The 25696-nt window shown below is 36.9% G+C and overlaps 1 protein-coding gene across 1 annotated transcript in view; it reads right to left on the bottom strand.

The window, feature by feature from the left end:
* ABCD2 (ATP binding cassette subfamily D member 2) overlaps positions 1–25696 on the bottom strand; it is an 86853-nt gene that overhangs the window by 43974 nt on the left and 17183 nt on the right. Inside the window, exon 6 of the mRNA XM_052640694.1 lies at positions 18436–18581. Coding sequence (XP_052496654.1) covers positions 18436–18581 — 146 coding nt within the window. The remainder of the gene's footprint in view (positions 1–18435; positions 18582–25696) is intronic.

The raw sequence follows: 25696 nt of genomic DNA, 5'->3' as shown, positions 1-25696 counted from the left end.
CATTCCCTATTTTTCTCTTTAAAGAAGACAAAGTAGAATGAAAAAGAAAGATTGAGAAATGGTAGCTCTGAGCTTGAAGTCTCTGGAATGATTACCCAAAATGTTAAATATTTCATGTGTGTTAGTTGCTCAGTCAATGTCCTACTCTTTGCAACCCCATGGAATGAAGCCCTCCAGGCTCCTCTGTCCATGGAATTCTCCAGGTAAGATTACTGGAGTGGGTTATCATTCCCTTCGCCAAGGAATCTTCCTGACCCAGGGATCGAACCCAGGTCTCCTGCATTGGAGGTAGATTCTTTACCATCTCAACCACCAGGGATAGCCATCTAGAATTTAATCGTGAACAATACTGATCAAAATTTTATAGCAATACTCTTGTATTTAAGGTATGATAAGTTTAAGAATAAGGTACAGCTAAGTTCTGCTCTGTTGCCATAGTAATAAGTTAGCAATCTGAAAGCCATAAAATCTAGCTATTAATAATTCATATCAATGTACATTTTGGGACCAATCATATCATCAGAATTTTTTCTTGAACAGCAAGAACCAAGTTTGAGTACTCAATGCATGTCATTCACAATATTCTTAAAATAAATATGCAGCAAAAAGAAGAAATATTCAACTGAAAATATATACTTAACTGAAATTAATGTTTCTAAGAAAAGATACTTCTAGGTACTATAGGAGACATGTGCAGGAGGGATAGTGTTTATTTCCAAGCAGTAACAAGAATACTGTTAGTGTAATAATCAAAGTACTCCCAAACTGAAAAGAATGCAAACTTCTTAAAAGTCAACTTTGTTTTATTTATTATTATATTAGATTACTGGCATTATTTAAGTATTTTGTCCATTCTGCTGAGCTTCCTAAAACATAACACAGTCTGCTCTGATGCATAAGATAATCTCCTCTTTTGACAACATGAAGGGTAAATAATAATTTTTATACCATAATGCATCATGAAAATTAAGATTTGTTTCTTTTATACTTTTGCAAAAAGTCTGATTTAAAACTAATGGTATATTTTTGAGAGCTTAATTTATATTTTATAAAGAAATGTATTTTAGAAGAATAGGAAAGAACAGAATCCCACTGCTGGGCATACACACCAAGGAAACCAGAACTGAAAGAGACACATGTACCCCAATGTTCGTCGCAGCACTGTTTATAATAGCCAGGACATGGAAACAACCTAGATGTCCATCAGCAGATGAATGGATAAGAAAGCTGTGGTACATATAAACAATGGAGTATTACTCAGCCGTTAAAAAGAATCCATTTGAATCAGTTCTGATGAGATGGATGAAACTGGAGCCGATTATACCGAGTGAAGTGAGCCAGAAAGAAAAACACCAATACAGTATACTAACACATATATATGGAATTTAGAAAGATGGCAATGACGACCCTGTATGCAAGACAGGAAAAAAGACACAGCTGTGTATAACGGACTTTTGGACTCAGAGGGAGAGGGAGAGGGTGGGATGATTTGGGAGAATGGCATTCTATCATGTATACTATCATGTAAGAATTGAATCGCCAGTCTGTGTCTGACGCAGGATACAGCATGCTTGGGGCTGGTGATGGGGATGACCCACAGAGATGTTATGGGGAGGGAGGTGGGAGGGGGGTTCATGTTTAGGAACACATGTAAGAATTAAAGATTTTAAAATTAAAAAAATAAAATAAAATAAAAAAAGAGAACATATTCTATTTTGAAAGTGATATGAACACAGTTTAAATGGATTTCACTTTTATAAAAGAATATAGCTTCTTTCACATTAATATAAATGATAGCCAAGTATCTGTGCTAACCTTTATGCTAAAATTGACTTTGACTGCCCTGTATTCCAAGCATTATAAAGACTTCTGCTTCCAAACAGTAGTTGATATTAGTACAGTTTCAGCATACCGAGCAAACAATCTTAACTGGCAATACTCACTTTCAAGGGCAGGCAGGAGAGTAGTAATTTTTCAGAAACATGTCCCCTGCTCCTGGCAATAAGCAGGACAAAGTGACTTTAGAGTCAGACATGCCTAAGTTCAAATGCTGGCTCCAAAATTTATCAATGGAATGACTGCAACCTCTTCAAGTTTTCTCATCTATAAAATAGGGATACTAACAACAACTTTATGGGTTGTCAAAAATTAGAAACGTAATATGTGTAGAACAGTGACTAATACATAGCATTACATTGTGTTAATAGTAATAGCCTAGAGATGATCAGCCCTTGCTCAAGATGCCTTAAAATTCACCAATTATCTCAGGAGATCATTAGATGATCCAAAATCAACATTAACTTGCTTTATTTTAAAAATACAAAACTATATCATTAAAGGGATGAATGGAAATGCCATCAAAGAAAACATGAATTAAATGTTGGCACTTCTAAAAGATGGGATTTCATGTCTCAATCTCTTCTAAGAAAAACAGTTGAAGAATATAGAAATTTTTTAAAGTGAATGCAAACTATAAAAGAATAATAGTTTGCTATTCCCCATAAATTTGTGACTGTGCTAGAGAAGCCTTTTATTTTATTAAGAGAAAATATATTCATTTTCTCTGAGAAAATATTTAAGATCAAATAGTAGCTTTTTTCTTTTTCAATTAGAGGTAGATATTTTTAATATGACTATTTTACTAATCCTAAATAAGAGGCAATGAATACAAAGGATTTGTATTCAAAGATTTGGTGAATTCTGATCCTGGCTTTAAACTGCTGTGCAACTCTAAGTACTAAAGTTTATAACCCCTTTGAACTTGGATCATTTAAAATATTCTATTTAGTATGATTTATGGACAGTATGATTAATAAGTACTGTTCACACTTAAAAGATAGATGCAACATTATCTATATTTAATTCTCTGCACAATCTAATTAATCTAATTAGTCATGCTATTGTTCCTGTGAACAACCAAATTTAGGATTTTAATGTATTTCATTTAAAACTATGATTCATAACTACTTTATTAAGCTGCATTTACATTTAAAGGATTAAGTAACATGATACTTGAATAGACTATATTGTGATTGAAGTAGTAAACAAATAATGAGTGGATGTATAATGTTATTTATAATTTCAGAATATCTCTGACAAGAAGAAATGAGAGTTGTATAGAAACAAGGTACTTCTTTTTCTGTTTTCAGGAAGCACTAAAAGACTAAAATTTAACCTAATGTTAGCACTATGTATTTATTCAAAAAGAGGAGATGATCTTCTTAGGTGGAAATTAAGGAAATGGCAGACCCAAAGCACTAGAAAATTCTAAAAAGTAATTCAAAGAACTTTAATGAAAAGAACATCTTAGCAATGGTTAAGAACCTAGGGGATGGATGCTATTATTTTCAGTATGTACCAATAACATAATATTAATAGAGATGAGTCTAATAAATATTTGCTTTCTTCAGATTGGTGTATTAGGACAGTCGATAGGACAGCTCTGCTTAGAAAGTATCCAAAAACTAAAGAAACAAAAAAACTCATGCTTATTTGAATCTGTGGCATTCCTGATCTGCTTAGACACTTGCAAAACATCTAATTTATGACAATTGATAAAATTCTAACTTTGAAGGCCCAGATCAAAATACACACTGTTCTACAATATTTTTTTCTCATTTTGAATGTTGCTATAGCATTTCTTGCCTTTCTTGAGCCATTTATTCTGGCTTTGATAGGAATTAGTTGCAGGAAGATCCCTTGGAGAAGGAAATGGCAATCCACTCCAGTACTCTTGCCTGGAAAATCCCATGGACAGAAGAGCCTGGTAGGCTACAGTCCATGGGGTAGCGAAGAGTTGGGCATGACTGAGCGACTTCACGTTCACGTTCATGTTTTACCTTATAACCAAATTAGGCACAAGCATATGTTGAAAATGACTGTGTCTTTCTTTATTCACTAACCTCTAAAGCATCTTACTAACATCTAAAGTTAGTTAACACTAACATCTAAAGCAGGGCTTTAATAAATGCTGATTTTTAAAAAAGTGTATAGCATTGACAAAGAATACAGCACAACAATTTTCCCAAGATATGAAGTACGATACTCCTACTATTCCACCCTCATTTTTTCTTCTTCTCTTTTCTTTTAAAAAATGGTTAGTCAAGTTTAATTCAATCTTTATAATCCTTTCATTTTCTTAGCCTGTTACTTTTTAGACTCCAAAGTGAAGTATGGGCAGAAATTTGTACAAATACAAATTTCATGCAAAATTGTGGGAAGTCTGAATGTATTTTAAATCTGTTGGCCTTAGTGTGTATTTCACCATAAAGTTTACAATAGTATGAAGATCATGGTCAACATTTCTCTCCCTGGATACTTCTAACGAGAAAGGGTAGTGACAGCAGGAGCTTTGGGAACAGAATTACATTGTGGGTTGTTGCCAAACTGGAGACTGTTGCTGGGGAGAAATATGTGATGTATACAACTGATACCCTGGGAAATGGGGGAAAAAAAGTAGTACAAAGGAACCCAAGGCTTTCCTGCCTTTCATTAGTAAACATCTATTATTTTTTGTCTTGCTTCCTGCACTCCCTTCCATGCTCCATCTGTCTTCATACTTTCCTTCTTCTCTCCTTCCCTTCCTCTCCTTCACCCACTGTTTCCCTAATCCCTATCAAATGTTTCAATTTTCCATTTTGGTAAGTGTTAGCATATAATAGTATTTTGTTAGCAAGTGAACTAAACAAATGAAGGTTGGGCTTCAGAGTCTTTAATGGCTGAAGACAGAGAGATACTACGGAATTACTAAGTAACTAATAAGCCATAAAATTGTAGATTAGTGAAAGCAAGAGATCATAAAAGTGAAAGTTACTTGCACAGTCGTGTCTGACTTTTTGGGATTCCATGGACTGCAGCCTGTCCCGCTCCTCTGTCCATGGAATTCTCCAGGCAAGAGTACTGGAGTGAGTTGCCATTTCCTTCTCCAGGGGATCTTCCTGACCCAGGGATCAAACTTGGGTCTTCTGCATTGCAGGCAGATTCTTTACCAACTGAGCCACTAGGGAAGCCCTGATAATTTCTCTGATAACTCAGCTGGTAAAGAGATGATAAATCAGCCTTTAAGTGGTGAGAAGACAGTGAAAGTGCCTCAAGAATTGGCAAAAAAAATTCAGGATCTGTATGCAAGTGTAAGAATTTTCCTGGGGGTCAGATGGCTAATACAGTGGGGAACAATGAGTTTCAATTAACAGTTTAAAGAGGACAGTCACACTGCTCAGAAAATTCAGTCTCAAACAGCCTGTGCTGTGCTTAGTGGCGCAGTCATTTCCAACTCTTTGCAACCCATGGACTGTAGCCCTCCAGGCTCCTCTGTCCATGGGGATTCTCCAGGCAAGAATACTAGAGTGGGTTGCCATGCCCTCCTCCAGGTAATCTTCCCAACCTAGGGATCAAACCCAAGTCTTCTGAATTGCAGGCAGATTATTTTACCATCTGAGCCACCAGGAAGCCCAATAACACTGGAGTGGGTAGACTATTGCTTCTTCAGGGGAATTTCCCAACCCAGGAGTCAAACTAGGGTCTCCTGCATTGCAGGCGGATTCTTTACCAGCTGAGCTACCCAGAAAGCCCCTCAAAGAGCCTAAAATTGCCAAAATAGTTTAAGTACTATCTGAGCAAAACTAAGCATTTTATTATCCACCATTCCACAGATTTAAGGTGGCTAAATCTACATTATATTCTTTGCCAAAATGTATCAAATGCTCAAACAGTTTTCATATCCAATCATTGATGACTATGGGATAAGAGGAAACTGCTTTGAAACTAATTTATCTAGTATAAATTTTTTTTTTTTGGTAAAAAAAAAGGCCTTGATTTTCCTTTATCTGGCTCTCATTATTAACATTGCTGAAGTATCAGAAGACATTAATTGGGAAAATATTGAGCTGATTTCATAGTTTCTTAGGAATTCAGGTCTTCCAACTTGTAAACTGACCCACAGAAGCTCTTCAAATTCTCTGAAAATTTCATTACAAAAATAAATAGTCCCAATATACTTATTCAGAACATTTTTACCCTGTTTACTTTTTTTCCATTACATGGCATTATTAGAAATCCACTTTAACAAAACCCATTCTTTTTATGCATGAAAATCACAACGAATTTATGTTTGATCATTGTATAAGGAGACTGATCCTCTACCAAGAAGTCTAAATCACAAAAAGTGAAAACGGGGGGATTATTACAAAAGTCTGTTTGTGACTTACGAAATTTGTTCATTAGGTACATAAGACTTAATTTCATGTTTAATATTCAGTTTTTGGTTTTTTTTTCCTGCCAAATTAGTACTTAAGCTTGGAGAAGGCAATGGCAACCGACTCCTGGAAAATCCCATGGGCAGAGGAGCCTGGTAGGCTGCAGTCCACAGGGTCGCTAAGAGTCAGACACTACTGAGCGACTTCACTTTCACGCATTGGAGAAGGAAATGGCAACCCACTCCAGTGTTCTTGCCTGGAGAATCCCAAGGACGGGGGAGCCTGGTGGGCTGCTGTCTATGAGGTTGCACAGAGTCGGGCATGACTGAAGCAACTTAGCAGCAGCAGCAGCAGCAGCAGTACTTAAGCTACATTCTATTGCTATAAATTATATAGTGTCTATGCAATAAGATACTAGATAATATTCATTAATGAGAATATCCTAACAAGAAAAGATTATCTATTGACAAATATTTTTAAATAGGTTATAGCAGCTTTCCATGGACTGCAGTCTACCAGGCTTCTCCATCCATGGGATTTTCCAGGCAAGAGTACTGGAGTGGGGTGCCATTGCCTTCTCCTTTAAATCATAAAGATTCATAAGATTATTTCGAAACTTTTTTGAAAAATCAGTAGCTTTTAGAATACTAGATGTAAATACTACATTTAGGCCCTCTTAGTTTACATATACATTTAAATAAATTCTATGTTCTTTTGCAAGATATTGGTCCTATAGAATTCTAAACATAAATACAAATTCTCAAGTTTCTAGAAACTCTATAATCAAGATTAAACTAATTTTAACATTAATTATTTGAAAATTTTAACCTTAAGAAATAGACTTTCATTCTTATTTGTTCTTAACTAAGTTGTAGTTGATTTTTTCCCCAGGGAACAGTAAATTTCATAACTAAGAAAAAGTCTCCTAATGATTTATGTTTGTTGCAGTATAATATAGTTAGTTATCCTGAGAGCAAAGACTGGAATTTAAGTACTATTTTCTCTTTTTTTCCCCACTTTTAAAAACTGCAATAAAATACACATAAAATAACATTTACCATATGAACCATTTTTAATTGTACAGTTCAGTGGCATTTTTCCATGTTTATTGAGACAAAATTGACATACAACTTTATGTAAGTTCAAGTTATAAACCTGTTGATTTCATACACTTACAGATAGCAAAATAATTATCACTGTAGCATTATCTGACACATCTATTACTCACATAATTGCCACTTCTTTTTGTGGTGAGAATATTAAAGGCCTACTGTTTAACAACTTCCAGTACATAATTTGTTACTATTAACTCTAATCACAATGATGTGAGTCAAATTTCCTGAACTTATTCAACTTCTAACTGTAAGTCTGTACTTTGAACCAATATCTCCCCATCCCTCAAACTCTCCAGCCCTGGTAACCACCATTCTACTTTGTTTATATAAGTTTAGCTGTTTTAGATTCCATATATAGATGATATCAATATAGTATTTATCTTTCTCTGTCAGACTTATGCCATTACATTGTCACAAATGGCAGGATTTCCTTTTTCACGGCCTAAGTATATTCCATTGTATATAAATACATACCACATCCTTCCATTCATCTGTTAATAGACACTTACATTGTTTTCATGTTTTGGCTATTGTGAATAATGCCTCAATGAACATGGGAGTGCAGATCACATAGTAGCTCTATTTTTGATTTTCTGAAGAATCTCCATACTATTCTTCATAGTGGCTTCATCAACTTACATTCTCACTAGGAGTGGATAGAGGTTTCCTTTTCTCCACATCCCTGCCAACACTTGTTATTTCTTATCTTTTGAGATGAACCATTCTGACAGGTGTGAGATTATATCTCATTGTGGTTTTGACTTGCATTTCTCTGATGATTAGTAAGATTGAGTACATTTTCATGTACCTGTTGGATAAACTGTGTATCTTCTTTGGGAAAATGTCTATTCAAAACCTCTGTCCATTTTTAAACTACATTTTTTTCCCATTTGTGTTGGATGAGCTCCTTATATATTGTGGATATTGACAGCTTACCAGTTATGATTTGCAAATATTTCCTCCTATTCCATAGGTTGGTTTTAATTTTGTTGATGGTTTCCTTCACTGTGTAGACTTTTAATTTGATGTAGTTCTACCTATTGACTTTTGCTTTTATTGCTTGCACTTTTGGTGTCATATTCAAAAATCATTGCCAGATCAATGTCAAAGAGTTTTTTCAATGTTTTCTTCTAAGAGTTTTATGATTTCTGGCCTTACATTTAGTTATTTAATCCATTTCAAGTTCATTTTTGTGAGTGGTGTAAGTAAGAAGAAGTACAATTTCATTTTCTGCATATAGTTATTTTGTCAATACCATTTATTGAAGAGACTATCCTTGAATAGTCTTTATTCTCTTGGCAAATAATAATTGACCATATGTAGGCAGTTATCTCTGGGTCCTTCATTCTGTTTCATTGGTCTATGTCTATTTTTATATGAGTACCATACTGTTTTCATGACTATAGCTTTCTAACAGCATTTGAAAACAGGCAGTGTTAGGTTTCCAGCCATCTTTTCCTTTCTCATGATTGCTTTGGCTATTTGGGATCTTTTATGCTCAACATTCAGAAAACAAAGGTCATGGCATCTGGTCCCATCACTTCATGGGAAATAGATAGGGAAACAGTGGAAACAGTGTCAGACTTTATTTTTTTGGGGCTCCAAAATCACTGCAGATGCTGATTGCAGCCATGAAATTAAAAGACGCTTACTCCTTGGAAGAAAAATTATGACCAACCTAGACAGCATATTCAAAAGCAGAGACATTACTTTGCCAACAAAGGTCCATCTAGTCAAGGCTATGGTTTTTCCTGTGGTCGTGTATGGATGTGAGAGTTGGACTGAGAAGAAAGCTGGGTGCCAAAGAATTGATGCTTTTGAACTGTGGTGTTGGAGAAGCCCCTTGAGAGTCCCTTGGACTGCAAGGAGATCCAACCAGTCCATTCTGAAGGAGATCAGCCCTGGGATTTCTTTGGAAGGAATGATACTAAAGCTGAAACTCCAGTACTCTGGCCACCTCATGCAAAGTGTTGACTCATTGGAAAAGACTCTGATCCTGGGAAGGATTGGGGGCAGGAGGAGAAGGGGACGACAGAGGATGAGATGGCTGGATGGCATCACAGACTCAATGGATGTGAGTCTGAGTGAACTCTGGGAGATGGTGATGGACAGGGAGGCCTGTTGTGCTGCAATTCATGGGGTCGCAAAGAGTTGGATACGACTAAGCAACTGAACTGAACTGAATACATCCACAAAAATTTTAGGATAGTTTTTCCTATTTCTGTGGAAAATGCCATTGGAATTTCCATAGGAATCGTGTTGAATCTATAGATGATCTAGTGCAGTATGGATATTTTAATAACATCATTTCAATTCATGAACATGGGACATGGACAATTGATTTCTGTATGCTGATTTTGTATCCTTCAATTTTTACTGAATTCATTGACTTGTTCTAAATGTTTCTGGTGAAATCTTTAGGACTTTCTATATATAAGATCATATTGTTTGCAAACACAGACAATTTTACCTTTTCTTCCTGATTTGAATGCTTTTTCTTTGTCTTCCCTGATTACTATAAGCTTCCAGTACTTTGTTGAATGAGAATGGTCAGAGTAGGCACCCTAGTCTTGTTCCTGATCTTAGGGGGAAAGCTTTCAATCTTTCACCATTGAATGTGATATAATCTCTGAGTCTGTCATATGTGGCCTTTTTTATGTTGAAGTATGTTCTTTCTATACACAGTTTGTTGAGAGTTTTTATTATGAAAGAATGCATATTTTGTCAAATGCTTTTTCTGCCACATATGATATTTGTCTTTCATTCTAGTATCATATTTCTTTATTTGCAATGTTGAACTACCTGTGCATCCCAGGGATAAATCCAGTTGAACAGAGTATGTTCCTTTTAATGGTTGTTAAATTCAGTTTTCTAATATTTTGCTGAGAAGTTTTGCATCTGTATTCATCATGGATATTGGTCTGTGGCTTTCTTTTCTTGCAATGTCCTTAACTGGGTTTGGTAACAAGGTAATGCTGGCTTCATAAAATGGGTTTGGGAGTATTCCCTTCTCTTCAATTTTTTGAAGTATTTGAGGAGATTATTATTAATTTCTCTTTAAATGTTTGTTAGAATTCACCAGTGAAACCAACATAGAGGATTAGAATGAAAAAGTAGGAAGTCAAGAAATACCTGGAGTAACAGGCAAGTTTGGACATGGAGTACAACATGAAGCAGGACAAGGCTAACTGAGTTTTGCCAATAGAACACACTGATCATAGTAAACATCCTCTTCCAATGACAAAAGATGATTCTACACATGAACATCACCAGATACTCAATATCAAAATCAGATTGATTATATTCCTTGCAGTCAAAAATGGAGAAGCTGTATACAGTCAGCAAAAACAAGACTGGGAGCTAACAGTGGTTCAGAACATACCTCCTATTGCAAAATTCAGGCTTAAATTGAAGAAAGTAGGGAAAACCACTAGGCCACTTAGGTATGATCTAAATCAAATCCCTTATGATTGCACAGTAGCAGTGACAAATAGATTCAAGGGATTAGATTTGATAGAGTGCCTGAAGAACTATGGATGATGTTTATAACATTCTACAGGAGGCAGTGACCACAACTATCCCAAAGAAGAAATGCAAGAAGACAAAATGGTTGTCTGAGGAGACCTTACAAATAGCTGAGAAAAGAAGAGAAGTGAAACACAAAGGAGAAAGGAAAGATATATGCAACTGAATGCAGTGTTCCAAAGAATAGCAAGAAAACAAACGACAGCCTTCTTAAATTAACAATGTAAAGAAATAGAGGGAAAAAATTAAATGGGAAAGACAAGAGAGCTCTGCAAGAAAATTAGAGATACCCAGGGAACATTTCATGCAAATATGGATACAATAAAGGAGAGAAAAAGCAAGGACATAACAGAAGCAGAAGAGATTGAGAAGAGGTGGCAAGAATACACAGAACTATACAAAAAAGGTCTTAATGACCCAGATAAAGATGTGTGGTCACTCACCTAGAGCCAGACATCCTGGAGTATGAAGTCAAGTGGGCCTTAGGAAACATTACTATGAACAAAACTAGTTGAGGTGATGGAATTCCAAGCAGCTATTTCAAATCCAAAAAGATGATGCTGTGAAAGTGCTGCACTCAATATGCCAGCAAATTTGGAAAACTCATCAGTGGCTTCAGGACTGGAAAAGAATCAGTTTTCATTCCAATCCCAAACGACAAAGCCAGGGAATGTTCAAACTACCATACAATTGCACTCATTTCACATGCTGGTAAGTTAATGCTCAAAATCCTACAAACCAGACTTTAATAGCATTTGAACCAAGAACTTCCAGATGTACAAGCTGGATTTAGGAAAGGCAGAGAAACCAGATCTCAAATTGCTAATGCCCATTGTATCATAGCAAAAGGAAGAGAATTCCAGAAAAACATATATTTCTACCTACCTGACCTTGCTAAAGCCTTTTGCTGTGTGGATCACAACAAACTGTGGAAAAATCATAAAGAGATGGGAATACCAGACCACCATACTTGTCTCCTGAGAAACCTGCATATAGGCCAAGAAGCAACAGTTAGAACCAGACATGGAACAAAGGACTGGTTCAAAATTTGGAGGGGAGTAGGTCAAGACTGTACATAGTCCCCTGTTTATTTAACTTATATGCAGAATACATCATGCAAAATGCCAGTATAGATGAATCACAAGCTGGAATCTAGATTGCTGGGAGAAATAACAACCTCAGATATGCAGATGATACCAACCTAATGGCAGAAAGTGAAGAGGAACCAGAGTCTCTTGATAGAGATGAAAGAGGAGAGTGAAAAAGCTGACTTAAAACTCAACATTCAAAAAACTAAGAATACGGCATCTATTCCCATACTTCATGCCAAATAAATGGAGAAAAAATGGAAACAGTGGCAGATTTCATTTTCTTGGGCTCCAAAATCACTGCTGATGGTGACTGCAGCCATGAAAGTAAAAGATGCTTGCTCCTTGGAAGAAAAGTTATGGCAAACCTAGATAGCATATTAAAAAGCAGAGGCATCACTTTGCTGACAAAGATCCATACAGTCAAAACCATGGTTTTTCCAGTAGTCATGTACCAATGTGAGAGTTGGAACATAAAGAATGATGAGTGCAGAAGTATTGAGGTTTCCTATCTATGGTGCTGGAGAAGACTCTTGAGAGTCCCTTGGACTGCAAGGAGATCAAACCAGTCAATCCTAAAGGAAATCAACCCTGAATATTTATTGGAAGAAATGATGCTGAAGCTGAAGCTCTAATATTTTGGCCACCTGATGCCAAGAGCTGACTCACTGGAAGAGACCCTCACACTGGGAATGATTGAGGGCAAGAGGAGAAGGGGGCAATAGAGGATGAGATGGTTGGATGGAAACCATTGACTGAATGGACATGAGAGTTTGCTCATGAGATTGAGCAAACTCTGGAAGATAGTGAAGGGCAGGGAGGCCTGGCATGCTACGGTCCATGGGGTTGCAAAGAGTCGGCCACGACTTAACAACTGAACAACAACCACCATTAGAAACCAACTGGTTTTTGTTTTGGGGAGATTTTAGATTACTGATTCAATTTCCATACTTGTTACTGATATATATTTTACTTCTTCATGATTCCGTTTAGGTAAATTTTATGTTTGTAAGCATTTAACTATTTCTTCTAGGACTCTGGCAACTCTGGCGGGACTCTTCTTTGCTGAGACTGATATCCTGACCACTCAGGGTACTCAGGGGCCAGCTTGCCTGCCGGTGGACTAGACCCAGTGGCTGCAACTGGGACCCTTTTGTCCCTGGTCTCCTCCTGACGTGGACAACTGGCCAGAGTGCCCTGACCGGTAAGGAACAAGAGACTTTACTGACCTCTCTCCCCTTCCCCCTCTCTTTCCTCTCCTTAACCCTTCCTATCCTTCCCTGTTTTTCTAGTCCCCCGGTCCTGGATGCAGGAATCTGGTCGAAGGGCCCTCAGCCTGAGCTGAGGATTGGAGACTGATCACCTCCTCTTGGCAGGGAAGTCGAATTCTGGTTCTGGTCTGGTCTGATTTCTGGTAGGGCCAAGTTCCAGTCCTCCCTTCTCTGGAGGCCCAGGGAAAAGTCCCGTAACGCCTGGGTATCTGTAGGTGGCCAGAGATGTCTGTAACGCCACCCCTTTTGTCCCCCCTCTCCCGCCTCCTCCCCCTTCTTCTTTCAACATGTCTTCCTTTCCTCCCTTGAAATCTTTGATGTTAGTACTTGGATCTGAAGTTCTGTGTCTCTATAGGAGGTTTTCTGAGAGACTATTCTTGTATTTAAGGGCTTCCCTGGTGGTGCATAGATTAAAGCGTCTGCCTGCAATGTGGGAGACCTGGGTTCTATCCCTGAGTTGGGAAGATCCCCTGGAGAAGGAAATGGCAAACCACTCCAATATTCTTGCCTGGAGAATCTCATGGACAGAGGAGCTTAGTGGGCTTCAGTCCACAGGTCGCAGAGTCGGACACAACTGAGCGACTTCACTTTCACTTTCACTTCATTTCTAGGTTTCTCAGTTTGTGGCATATTATTGTTCATATTATTATAGTAGTCTAATGATCCTATGCATTTCTGTGGTAATACTCTCATTTTTTCTTTCTGATTTTATTTATTATTTTTGCCTCTTTGTTTGTCCAGCTGAAGATTCACTAATATTATTTTTACAAATAATCATGTCTTAGTTTCTATTGACCTTTTCTATTGGTTTTCTGGTCTCTATTTCATTTATTGATTGATTTTTTAGTTGATCTTTTCCTTTTGTTTTCTGGTCTCTATTTCATTTATTTCTTCCCTTTTTGTTATTTCCTTCCTCTTCCAAACTTTGGACTTTGTTACCCTTTTCTAGATCCTTGAAATGTTAGGTTTACTTGAGATCTTTTTCTTAATTTAGACATTTATTTCTATAAGCATCCTTCTTAGAACTGCTATTGTCACATTCCATAGATTTTCATATATTGTGTTTCCATTTTCATTTTTTTCCAATATATTTCTTAATTTCTTTTTTTTTTTTGGTTCCTTCTTTGACTCACTGGTTGCTCAGGAGAGTTTTAATTTCCACATACTTGTAAAAATTTCAGCCTTCCTCCTCTTATAGGTTTTGTTTCATAGCATTATGATGGGAAAAATACATGGTATGACTTCAATCTTCTTAAATTGGCTAAGATTTATTTTGTATCATATCATAAAATATGCTAGAGAATGTTCCGTACATGATTGAGAAGTGTATTCTACTGCTGTTGAATAGAATGTCTATATTTGCCTGCTAAGTTCATTTGGCCTAAAATATGCTTCAAGTCCAATATTTCCCTGTTGATTTTCTGTCTGGATGACTTCAGTTCAGTTCAGTTCAGTTCAGGCGCTCAGTCGTGTCCGACTCTTTGCGACCCCATGAATCGCAGTATGCCAGGACTCCCTATCCATCACCAACTCCCAGAGTTCACTCAGACTCACGTCCATCGAGTCAGTGATGCCATCCAGCCATCTCATCCTCGGTTGTCCCCTTCTCCTCCTGCCCTCAATCCTTCCCAGCATCAGAGTCTTTTCCAATGAGTCAACTCTTAGCATGAGGTGGCCAAAGTCCTGGAGTGTCAGCTTTAGCATCATTCCTTCCAAAGAAATCCCAGGGCTGATCTCCTTCAGAATGGACTGGTTGGATATCCTTGCAGTCCAAGGGACTCTCAAGAGTCTTCTCCAACACCACAGTTCAAAAGCATCAATTCTTCGGCGCCCAGCTTTCTTCTCAGTCCAACTCTCATATCCATACACGACCACAGGAAGAACCATAGCCTTGATTAGACGGACCTTAGTCGGCAAAGTAATGTCTCTGCTTTTGAATATGCTAACTTACCCACCATCAAAAGTGGGGTACTGATGTTCGCAACTATTAGTGTATTGTTGTCTATCTCCTTTCAGATCTGTTGGCATTTGTTTAATATATTAAGGTGTTCTGATATAGAGTCCATACATATTACAACTGTTTTATCTTCTTGATGAATTGATCCTACTGTCATTACATACTGACCTTCTTTGTCACTTTTTAGCATTTTTGGCTTAAAATCTAATTTTTCTAGTATAAGTGTAGCCACCCTTGTTCTTCATTGGTTTCCATTTAAATGGAATACTTTGCTTCCATCCCTTCATTTTCAGTCTATGTGTGTCTTTAAAGCTGAAGTGGTTGTCTTGTAATCAGTGTAAAGTATATCTTCTAGCCATTTATGTCAGTATAAGTCAGTATATTTACAATTAAACTAATCATTGACAGATAAGGACTTACTAATGCCATGTTATTGCTTTCTGGTTGCTTTGTCCCTTGTTCCTTTCTTCCTCTAATGTAGCCTTTCCTTGTGAATTGGTGATTTCTATAGTCGTATGCTCTAATTCCCTTATCTTTATCTATTGTAAATCTACTTTAGGTTTTTACTTTTGGTTCCTATGCATTTGTGCATGCTCATTCATGTCCGACTCTGTGACCCCATGGATTGCAGCCTGCCAGACTCCTCTGTGCATGGGATTCTCCAGGTAAGAATATTGGAGTGGGTTGCCATTTCTTCCTGCAGAGGATCTTTCCAACCCATGGACTGAACTCAGTCCCCTGTGTCTCCTACACTGCAGAATGATTCTTTACCTGTTGAGCCATTGGGGAAACCCTGGTGGTTTCTATGAGGCACATACAAAACACCTTACAAGTTTTATATTAACTACTTCAATTGTATATAAAACCTCTACCGTTTTACTCTCCCCCTTTTATGTTTATAACATCACAATTTGCCTTGTCTTATATTGTGTGCTCATTAATAAATTATACTAGCTATAGTAATTTTAATACTCTTATCCTTTAACATTCATACTAAGAGATAGTTAACACACCATCATAATACAGTATTAGAGCATCATGAATTTAAGTATACATTTACACTTACTAATATTGTATTAAAAGAAGCTTACTCCTTGGAAGGAAAGTTATGACCAACCTAGATAGCATATTCAAAAGCAGAGACATTATTTTGCCAACAAAGGTCCATCTAGTCAAGACTATGGCTTTTCCAGTAGTCATGTATGGATGTGAGAGTTGGACTGTGAAGAAAGCTGAGCGCCAAAGAATTATGCTTTTGAACTGTGGTGTTGGAGAAGACTCTTGAGAGTCCCTTGGACTGCAAGGAGATCCAACCAGTCCATTCTAAAGGAGATCAGTCCTGGGAGTTCTTTGGAAGGAAAGATGCTAAAGCTGAAACTCCAGGACTTTGGCCACCTCATGTGAAGAGTTGACTCACTGGATAAGACTCTGATGCTGGGAAGGATTGGGGGCAGGAGAAGGGGACGACAGAGGATGAGATGGCTGGATGGTATCACCGACTCAATGGACGTGAGTTTAAGTGAACTCCGGGAGTTGGTGATGGACAGGGAAACCTGGCGTGCTGCAGTTCATAGGGTCGCAAAGAGTCAGACACAACTGAGTGACTGAACTGAACTGAACTGAATATTGTATATTTTTATGTGTTTTCATGCTACTAATTAGCATCATTTCATTTCAAGTTGAAAAACTCTTTTTATCATTTCCTGTAAGGCAGATCTAATGGAGATGAATTCTCTCCTCTTTTGTTTGTCTGGAAAAGTCTTTTTCCTTCATTTCTGAAGAATGACTTTGCTAATTAGGCACTTTTTAAGTCTTGGAAATGTCTTTTATTGCTCAGGTTATAGCTATATTCAAAAACTGTTTTTATATTATAAATGAAATATATAAAATTTATGTATATAATTCTATTTGCATTAAAGGAGTTTATTCTATGCTATAACAGAATATTTTCCTCACAGTTTTATGCTTTATAATGTAAATAGAAAGTCAAAATCAGTCTACTTAATGTATTAATACCTGAAACTTAAATTTTGGCACTACTATTTAGTTTTCAGATCCAGAAGGTTTCCCAAAAGAAATCTAAAGCACAGACAGAAAGATTCAATAATTCTGGTATCACAGATGTCATCTATTTTGTGTTAAACACAAGTATTCACAGCACTGCTCACATCTAATATTTTCTTATTGCTAATACAGTTCATCATTCTACACTTCAGATAGCTTAATACTACTATGATAGGTTTTACTTTAGGGAAAAAGTCCCACAAAAACTCATCTCCATAGCTGTAATATAAGATCTAAAAATTAGTCCAGTGGGCAGGATGGTGCAAACACTTTCTGACAAAGGAAAAGGAACAAAAGAGATATGATAGCACACATTTAATGGAACTTTTATATTTGCTCCTGTACTATAATTCCAGCATAGGTGCTTGATTAGGCCCCACAGAATAGACCTCTAGCACAGTAGAAGTACTTTTATGATGTCAACCTAACCTAAGGTTGGGAAAAATTACTGGGTTAGATGAACATGAGATGTTTCTTCTTTAAATTTAACTGTCTCATCCACAATGAATATTCCAAATTTTCAGGTATAAGTTTCTGTTTAGACAGCTGTACATTGTTATGAAGGAAGATAACTAAAAATTTCAGATGAAACAATTTTACTTTTAAATATTTCTATGCTTACTTTTACATTCACTTTTAAAGTAAAATATTTTTAATTAAGGTAGTTCTAATTCATGGTGATGGACAGGGAGGCCTGGCATGCTGCGATTCATGGGGTTGCAAAGAGTTGGACACGACTGAGTGACTGAACTGAACTGAACTGAAATGAATTCATTAATTAATTACATAGACCTGTGATAAAGATTACTATACAGAGGCTCTGAAAACATAAGTGAACAATTTCAGAACATATAAATATATGCAGCTTTATGAATAGACTAGCATACTATTCAAGTATTATTCATTTTTGTGAGAAGAGATAATAGAGATTATATCTAAAGCAATATAATTATTCTTTGGACTAGCCTACTATTTCTTAAGGCTAATGTCTATAGTCTTTTGAGTGTTCATTACAATGAGAATTGAAAATGAAAAGAATTGGTATTTTCCTGGAAACTATTATAGTCAAGGCAGTAACAAAAGTTTTTAGGATAATATTTATTTCCTTAATAGTTTCTCTCAAAAAAATGCCTGAAAGATTACTTGCAGAAGAGCTTAAGGAATCAAGATAATTCAAAAGCAAAAGAAAAATTTTCCTTGTTATATAAAAACTTTACCCACCTTTGTGGAATATAGAACATATGTTGTGGAGGTGGTTTATATAGGACTCCTTCATACACAGGCCAGAGTCCACTTAAAATTCTGAAGAGAGAGCTTTTCCCACAACCATTGGGACCAGTTATCAAAAGATGCATTCCTTCTTCTACCTACAATAAGAAATAAAATTAGGAATTAGAATATTTAAAAATTATTTCATCTGTCAGCATTTAAAAGTGATTTTTAAAAACTTTTAAACACATGATAACCTAGGAAAAGATATCAAAGATAAATATATCAGGATTGAGAATATCAAATTTGGCTCTGAAGCTAAAAGCATCATAAAACAGTCTTTTTGGACTCTGTGGGAGAGGGAGAGGGTGGGATGATTTGGGGGAATGGCACGGAAACATGTATAAATTCATATAAGAAACGAATTGCCAGTCCAGGATCCTTGGGGCTGGTGCGCTGGGATGACCTGGAGGGATGGTACAGGGAGGGAGGTGGTGGGGGGGTTCAGGATGGGGAGCACGTGTATGCCCGTGGTGGATTCATGTTGATTTGTGGCAGAACCAGTACAATATTGTAAAGTAATTATCATCCAATTAAAGTAAATAAATTTAAATTAAAAAAAAAGAAAACTGAAACTCTTTATGTCAATGCCCCCCCAAAAAAAGTCCAGTTCCAAAAATAATGGATCTCCTTGAAATGAGCACTCACTTCCCAAAATTTTCATTGTGGTTTTGTCATCACACACTACACAGATATGAAGGAACATTATCATGTGGGAATAAGAAACTGTAAAAATTTAATTTAAATTAAAATAGATTCAATTTATTTAATATTAATATTTGATGAAACTTATTTTAATTAAAATACAACTTTGCTGTATTTGTAAGTTGAAGTTAACTAGCTACAAACTAGTTTTTCTAAGAGCTAGCTGGGTTATTTAATTCAGCAGTCTGAAATGTTATAGAAATTATAAAAGAACATAATGAGAGATATAAAATGAACCTAATTTTTCTTTATTCACACAGAGAGAAAATAGGTTTACCAAATTAAGACAGAAATAAGCATGAGGACTATAATATAGTCTAATGCCTATGGATGAATTAAGACAAATATATATATATATATATATATACACACACACACACACACACACACACACACACATAAAAAAACAACATATCCATGTTGATTGGGCACTTTTCTTAGAATCATTCATCTTATTTATCATTTAAATTTAAACAGCTAAATTTCATGAGCTCCCATTCCACCCAATAGAATCAAGAAGTTATCAATCTGGTATTTAAAAGGTATTGTGAAGATCAAGAAAAAGAAACATCATTCAAAAATTTGATTTACTTTTTAGAATAAATGATATTTTATAATCAGTGATTAAAAAATGACTATAGGCTTCTGGTTCAAAATGGCAGAGTAGAAAGGCATGTGCTCATTTCCTTCTATGAGAGCACCAAAATTGCAACTAGCTGTTGAACAACCATCTAGAGGAGGATGCTGGAACTCACCAAAAAAAGATACCCCATATCTAAAGACAAAGAAGAAGCCACAGCAAGACAGTGGTCGGGGGGGGGGGGGGGGGCGGGGGGGGCTCAGTCGTGATAAAATCAAATCCCATACCTGCCAGGTGGGTGACCCAGAAACTGGAGAACAATAATACCAAGGAAGTTCTCCAACTGTTAAGAAGGTTCTGAATACTACATCAGGCTTCCTAGCCTGGGGAATCTGACAAAGGGACTGGGAATCCCCAGGGAATCTGGCCTTGAAGGCCAGTAGAATTTGATTATAGGACTTCTACATGACTGAGGGAAATAAAGACTCCAGTAATGGAGGACATAAACAAAGTCTTGTGCACAACAATACCCAGAGAAAAGGAGTAGTGACCCCACAGGAGGCTGAACCAAAACTATTTGCCTGAGTTGCAGGGCCTCCTGTGGAGGCCTGGGTCAGCAGGGACTCACTACAAGGACGAGGGCACTGGCAGCAGCAGGCAAGGAAGGTCTCCCTTGGTGTAAGCCCTCTTGGCGTTTAACCCTATCAGAGAGACCATAGACCTCAGGGCTAGATCATTTAGAGCCAAACAACTATCCGGGAGGGGGACCAACCACTCCTATCAGCAGATAATTAGATTAAAGCTTTACTGAGCAAGGCCCTGTCCACCAGAGCAAGACCCAGTTTTTCCCACTGCCAATCCCTCCCATCAGGAAGCTTACACAAGCCTCTTAGCCTCATCCATCAGAGGGCAGACAGAAGAAGCAAGAAGCAGCAATCCCACAGCAGCTAATCAAAAACCACCTCACAGAAAGTTAATCAAGATGAAAAAAGCAGAAAGTTATGTCCCAGATGAAGGGACAAGATAAAAGCCCCAGAAAACCAACTAAATTAAGTTGGGATAGGCAAACTTTCAGAAAAAGAATTCAGAATAATGATAGAGAAGATGATCCAAGACCTCAGGAAAACAATGGCAAAGATGCAAGAAATATTTACCAAAGACCTACAAGAACTAAAGGATAAACAAACAGAGATGAATAATATACTAGAAGGAATAAATAGCAGAATAATAGGCAGAAAAACAGATAAACAACCTGGAGGACAGAATTGTAGAAATCACTGCCACAGAACAGAATATAGATAAAAGAATGAAAAGAAATGAAGGCAGCCTAAGAGATTCTGGGACAACATTAAACAGACCAAGATTTGCATTATAGGGGTCCCAGAAGAAGAGAGAGAGACAAGATCTGAGAAAATATTTGAAGAGATAATAGCTGAAAATTTCCTTAATATGGGAAAAGAAATAGTCAACCAAGTCCAGGAAGCACAGAGAATCCCACATAGAATAAATCCAAGAAGGAACACACCGAGACATACAGTAATCAAGCTGTCAAAAATGTATTAAAGACAAAGAAAAAATATTCAAATCAGCAGAGAAAAACGACAAATAACATACAAGGGAACTCCCATCACGTTATCAGCTGATTTCTCAATGAAAACCCTACAAGCCAGAAGGGAATGGCATGATATATTTAAAGTGATGAAAGGAAAGAGCCTACAGATCAGAATACTCTACCTAGCAAGACTCTCATTCAGATTTGATGGAGAAATCAAAAGCTTTCCCGACAAGCAAGTTTAAGAGAATTCAGCACCACAAAACCAGCTTTAAAATGAATGCTAAAGGAACTTCTCTAGGCAGGAAATAAAAGAAGGAAAAGACCTACAGAAAAAGAAAAAAAAAAAACAATTAAGAAAATGGTAATAGGATCATACATATCAATAATACTTTTGTAAATGGATTAAAAGCACCAACCAAAAGACATAGACTGGTTGGGCAGATGAAACCACGTGCATGTATGCACTTCCAATTATCACTCACTCTGCTTGACCCCCCCCCATTTGAACAAAATTTTTTTATATTGTTAAGTTATTCATGTTCCCATTATGACTTGCAACTGTATTTATCTTTTACTTTTTGTGTGGATATTTATCATGAAAACTGATCATTATCTTTTATCATTGTGACTATGTAACCATTACACACTTAATACCATTGTATCATGATTGGTCAACATAAAAATAATGGAATTCTATATCACCAAACTGGATTTAATAGAAAAACCTGCAATCACTTTTTAAAATCCAGATGCATATCAGAAGTATCTTAAAATCTTTTGAAAATTACAAATGCCCAGGTATTACACTACTTTTTAAATCCAGATCTCCAGATATGTTTCTAATGAGCAGTCATGTTTAAAACCAACTGGACTATATGATGATATTTTACTTTTATCTAGTTTGTTTCATTTTTTTGATTTCATATTCAGTGCTCCTATTTCATTTAGTTTATGTTTTATCATTTTTCCATGTCTATTTTTTTCTTGATGTTTTTTCTCAAGCCTTTATTAAGCATAGTAGAAAAGCTTTTGTGTGTGTGTATATATATATAATATGTATAATATATATATTTTTTAAAACTTACAAATTTTTGCCTACCTAAAAATTTTATAACATTTTGATTCCACTTCTTTGACTTCGTATGGATAGAATGCTAGATTTCTAATTAAAAAAATAGATATACAATAAGCAACAAAGGTTTACCATATAGCAAAGGGAACTATGCTATATAGTATGGGCTACCCTCATAGCTCAGTTGGTAAAGAATCCACCTACAATGCAGGAAACCCGGGTTGGATTCCTGGGTTGGGAAGATCTGCTGGAGAGGGGATACACTACCCACTCTAGTATTCTTAGGCTTCCCTTGGGGCTCAGCTGGTAAAGAATCTGCCTGCAATGCAGGAGACCTGGGTTCGATCCCTGGGTTGGGAAGATCCTCTGGAGAAGGGAAAGGCTACCCACTCCAGTATTCTGGCCTGGAGAATTCCATGGACTGTATAGTGCATGGGGTCACAAAGAGTCAGATGAGACTGAGCAACGTTCACTTTCTTTTCAGAGGGAACTATAGTTAATATCTTGTAATAACCTATAATAGAAAATAATTTCAAAAATAGTATGTGTATATGTATAACTGAATCACTTTGGTGTGCACCTGAAACATTGAAAGTCAACTATACTTCAGTAAAATATATGTTTTTTTAAAAATAGATTAAAAATGAATATAGCATGAATATATAAGAGGCAGCAATTTACAGTATGTCTGTAGATGTAGCTTCATACAGTATAGATACAAATATCTAAGTGTCCCTGATATAGAATATATCATGTTTAATACCCAAAGATAAAAGAGCGTCATATTACTTGTATAATGTCAGTATAAGGAACCAGTTCCATATATATCCATTAACTATTTGCTGTGTATAACAAGCTAAAATCTTTTTGTTGAAAGAAGGTAGTGGGGAGAGAAGGAGAGGATGGGAAGGAAAAAGGGTTGATATGAAGGTTAGATAAAATAACTACGAATGTATGTAATAAGTACATATAAAGCAAAAATGGTTCAAATTCATATTCTAAGTAATTAGACATTTCCCTAGCAGCTATTGACATGTGCTTGACACTCTTCTAGGCACAGAGGATATAGTGCTGCCCAAGATAAAGTCTCTATTCTTGTGTAGCTTGCATTTCAATGGCAAAGATTACAATAAACACAACAAAAAGTTAACTAGTTATAAATGCTATTGTGATAGCAAAAAAGGATGGTGTATTAGGGAAACATAGTGGCATTGTGAAGCTGGTGGGGTGGGGTGGGGCTTCTTTTGATTAGGTGCTTCACAGAAGTCCTCTTTGAGGAGGTAACATTTTGGTTTAGCCCATGAAAACAAGCAACCAGTCAGATCTGGCAGAAGAGCATTCCAGGCAATAAAAATAGATAAGCCAATGGCAACCCACTCCAGTACTCTTGCCTGGAAAATCCCATGGATGGAGGAGCCTGGCAGGCTGCAATCCATGGGGTTGCAAAGAGTCGGACACAACTTCACTTTCACTTTTCACTTTCATGCATTGGAGAAGGAAATGGCAACCCACTCCAGTGTTCTTGCCTGGAGAATCCCAGGGACGGGGGAGCCTGGTGGGCTGCCGTCTATGGGGGTCACACAGAGTCGGACACAACTGAAGCGACTTAGCAGCAGCAGCAGCAGCAACACAGGACATAAGACAGGAGCAAGCTTGAGTCTATAAAATCTGACTGCAGATATTTTTTCTCCCTATTGTAGCCTTGGAAGGAAAGTTATGACCAACCTAGATAGCATGGTCAAAAGCAGAGACATTACTTTGCCAACAAAGGTCCGTCTAGTCAAGACTATGGTTTTTCCAGTGGTCATTTATGGATGTGAGAGTTGGACTGCGAAGAAAGCTGAGTGCAGAAGAATTGATGCTTTTGAACTGTGGTGTTGGAGAAGACTCTTGAGAGTCCCTTGGACTGCAAGGAGATCCAACCAGTCCATTCTAAAGGAGATCAGTCCTGGGTGTTCATTGGAAGGACTGATGCTGAAGCTGAAACTCCAATACTTTGGCCACTTCATGCAAACAGTTGACTCACTGAAAAATACCCTGATGCTGGGAGGGATTGGGGGCAGGAGGAGAAGGGGACGATAGAGGATGAGATGGCTGGATGGCATCACAGACTCGATGGACATGAGTTTGGATAAACTCCGGGAGTTGGTGATGGACAGGGAGGCCTGGCATACTGCGATTCATGGGGTCACAAAGAGTCGGATACGAGTGAACTGAACTGAATTGTAGTCAAACTGAAACGCTATTTTGATAGAATAAAGTTTACAAAATATCCTGGAAAGAACCCAGAAACAATTACTTTTGTAATTTGCACTGCTCTTTCAATAGAAAGAGGATTAAGAAAGTTTAACTTTGTAGAAGCATATATACTTTTTAAATGATTTTTAAAGGTATGTGCCATGACAAACAGAGAAGGCAATGGCACCCCACTCCAGTACTCTTTCCTGGAAAATCCCATGGATGGAGGAGCCTGGTGGGCTGTAGTCCATGGGGTCGTGAAGTCAGACACGACTGAGCAACTTCACTTTCACTTTTCACTTTCATGCATTGGAGAAGGAAATGGCAACCCACTCCAGTGTTCTTGCCTGGAGAATCCCAGGGACTGGAGAGCCTGGTGGGCTGCCGTCTATGGGGTCGCACAGAGTCGGACACGACAGAAGTGACTTGGAAGCAGCAGCAGCAGCAGCCATGACGAAAGGTATGTAAGCAAAATATTTAATAGAATCATTCTCTACTGGGAATTCTCAGAAATTTAACACATTTTGAGTCTAATAGAAGACTTTTCTACATTCATATTATTTTTAGCATAAGTTTTCTGATGTTTAGTAAACAGTGAGTGTTAGGCAAAAGAATTCCTACATTTACCAAAATTTTCTTCTCCAAATGGTTTTTTAATTCCAAAAGGCAAACATAAGAAAGAGTACATTTTCCTCTAGAAACCTGTTTATTTATTAATCCATGTAGAGGGAACAAAATTTTCTATTATCCTTTAGCAACCTGAGACTTTAAATAAAACTGCCTGACTTAGAAATAAACAATTATCATAAAAGTATACTCTACTAATATATCCCTTTGCATGACCTCCAAATTCATGACACTTTCACTAGATTATTTAAAACTTCATTTTATATAAAAATATACTGAGTTATGTATTTTTTCACAGAGAGTGTGATATGTCCACAATAATGTAGTTAGTAGGTGGCAGAATTCAAGACTCTTCCTCTATTTAATAAATGGAGCAACCAGAATTGATATTATGAAACCTAACCTGATGAAAACCTCTATGCAAAAGTCATAAAAT

Source organism: Budorcas taxicolor, chromosome 5 (genome assembly GCF_023091745.1).
Source record: "Budorcas taxicolor isolate Tak-1 chromosome 5, Takin1.1, whole genome shotgun sequence".
In the NCBI taxonomy this organism is placed as follows: domain Eukaryota; kingdom Metazoa; phylum Chordata; class Mammalia; order Artiodactyla; family Bovidae; genus Budorcas; species Budorcas taxicolor.
This window is presented reverse-complemented; position numbering and strand designations above follow the sequence as displayed.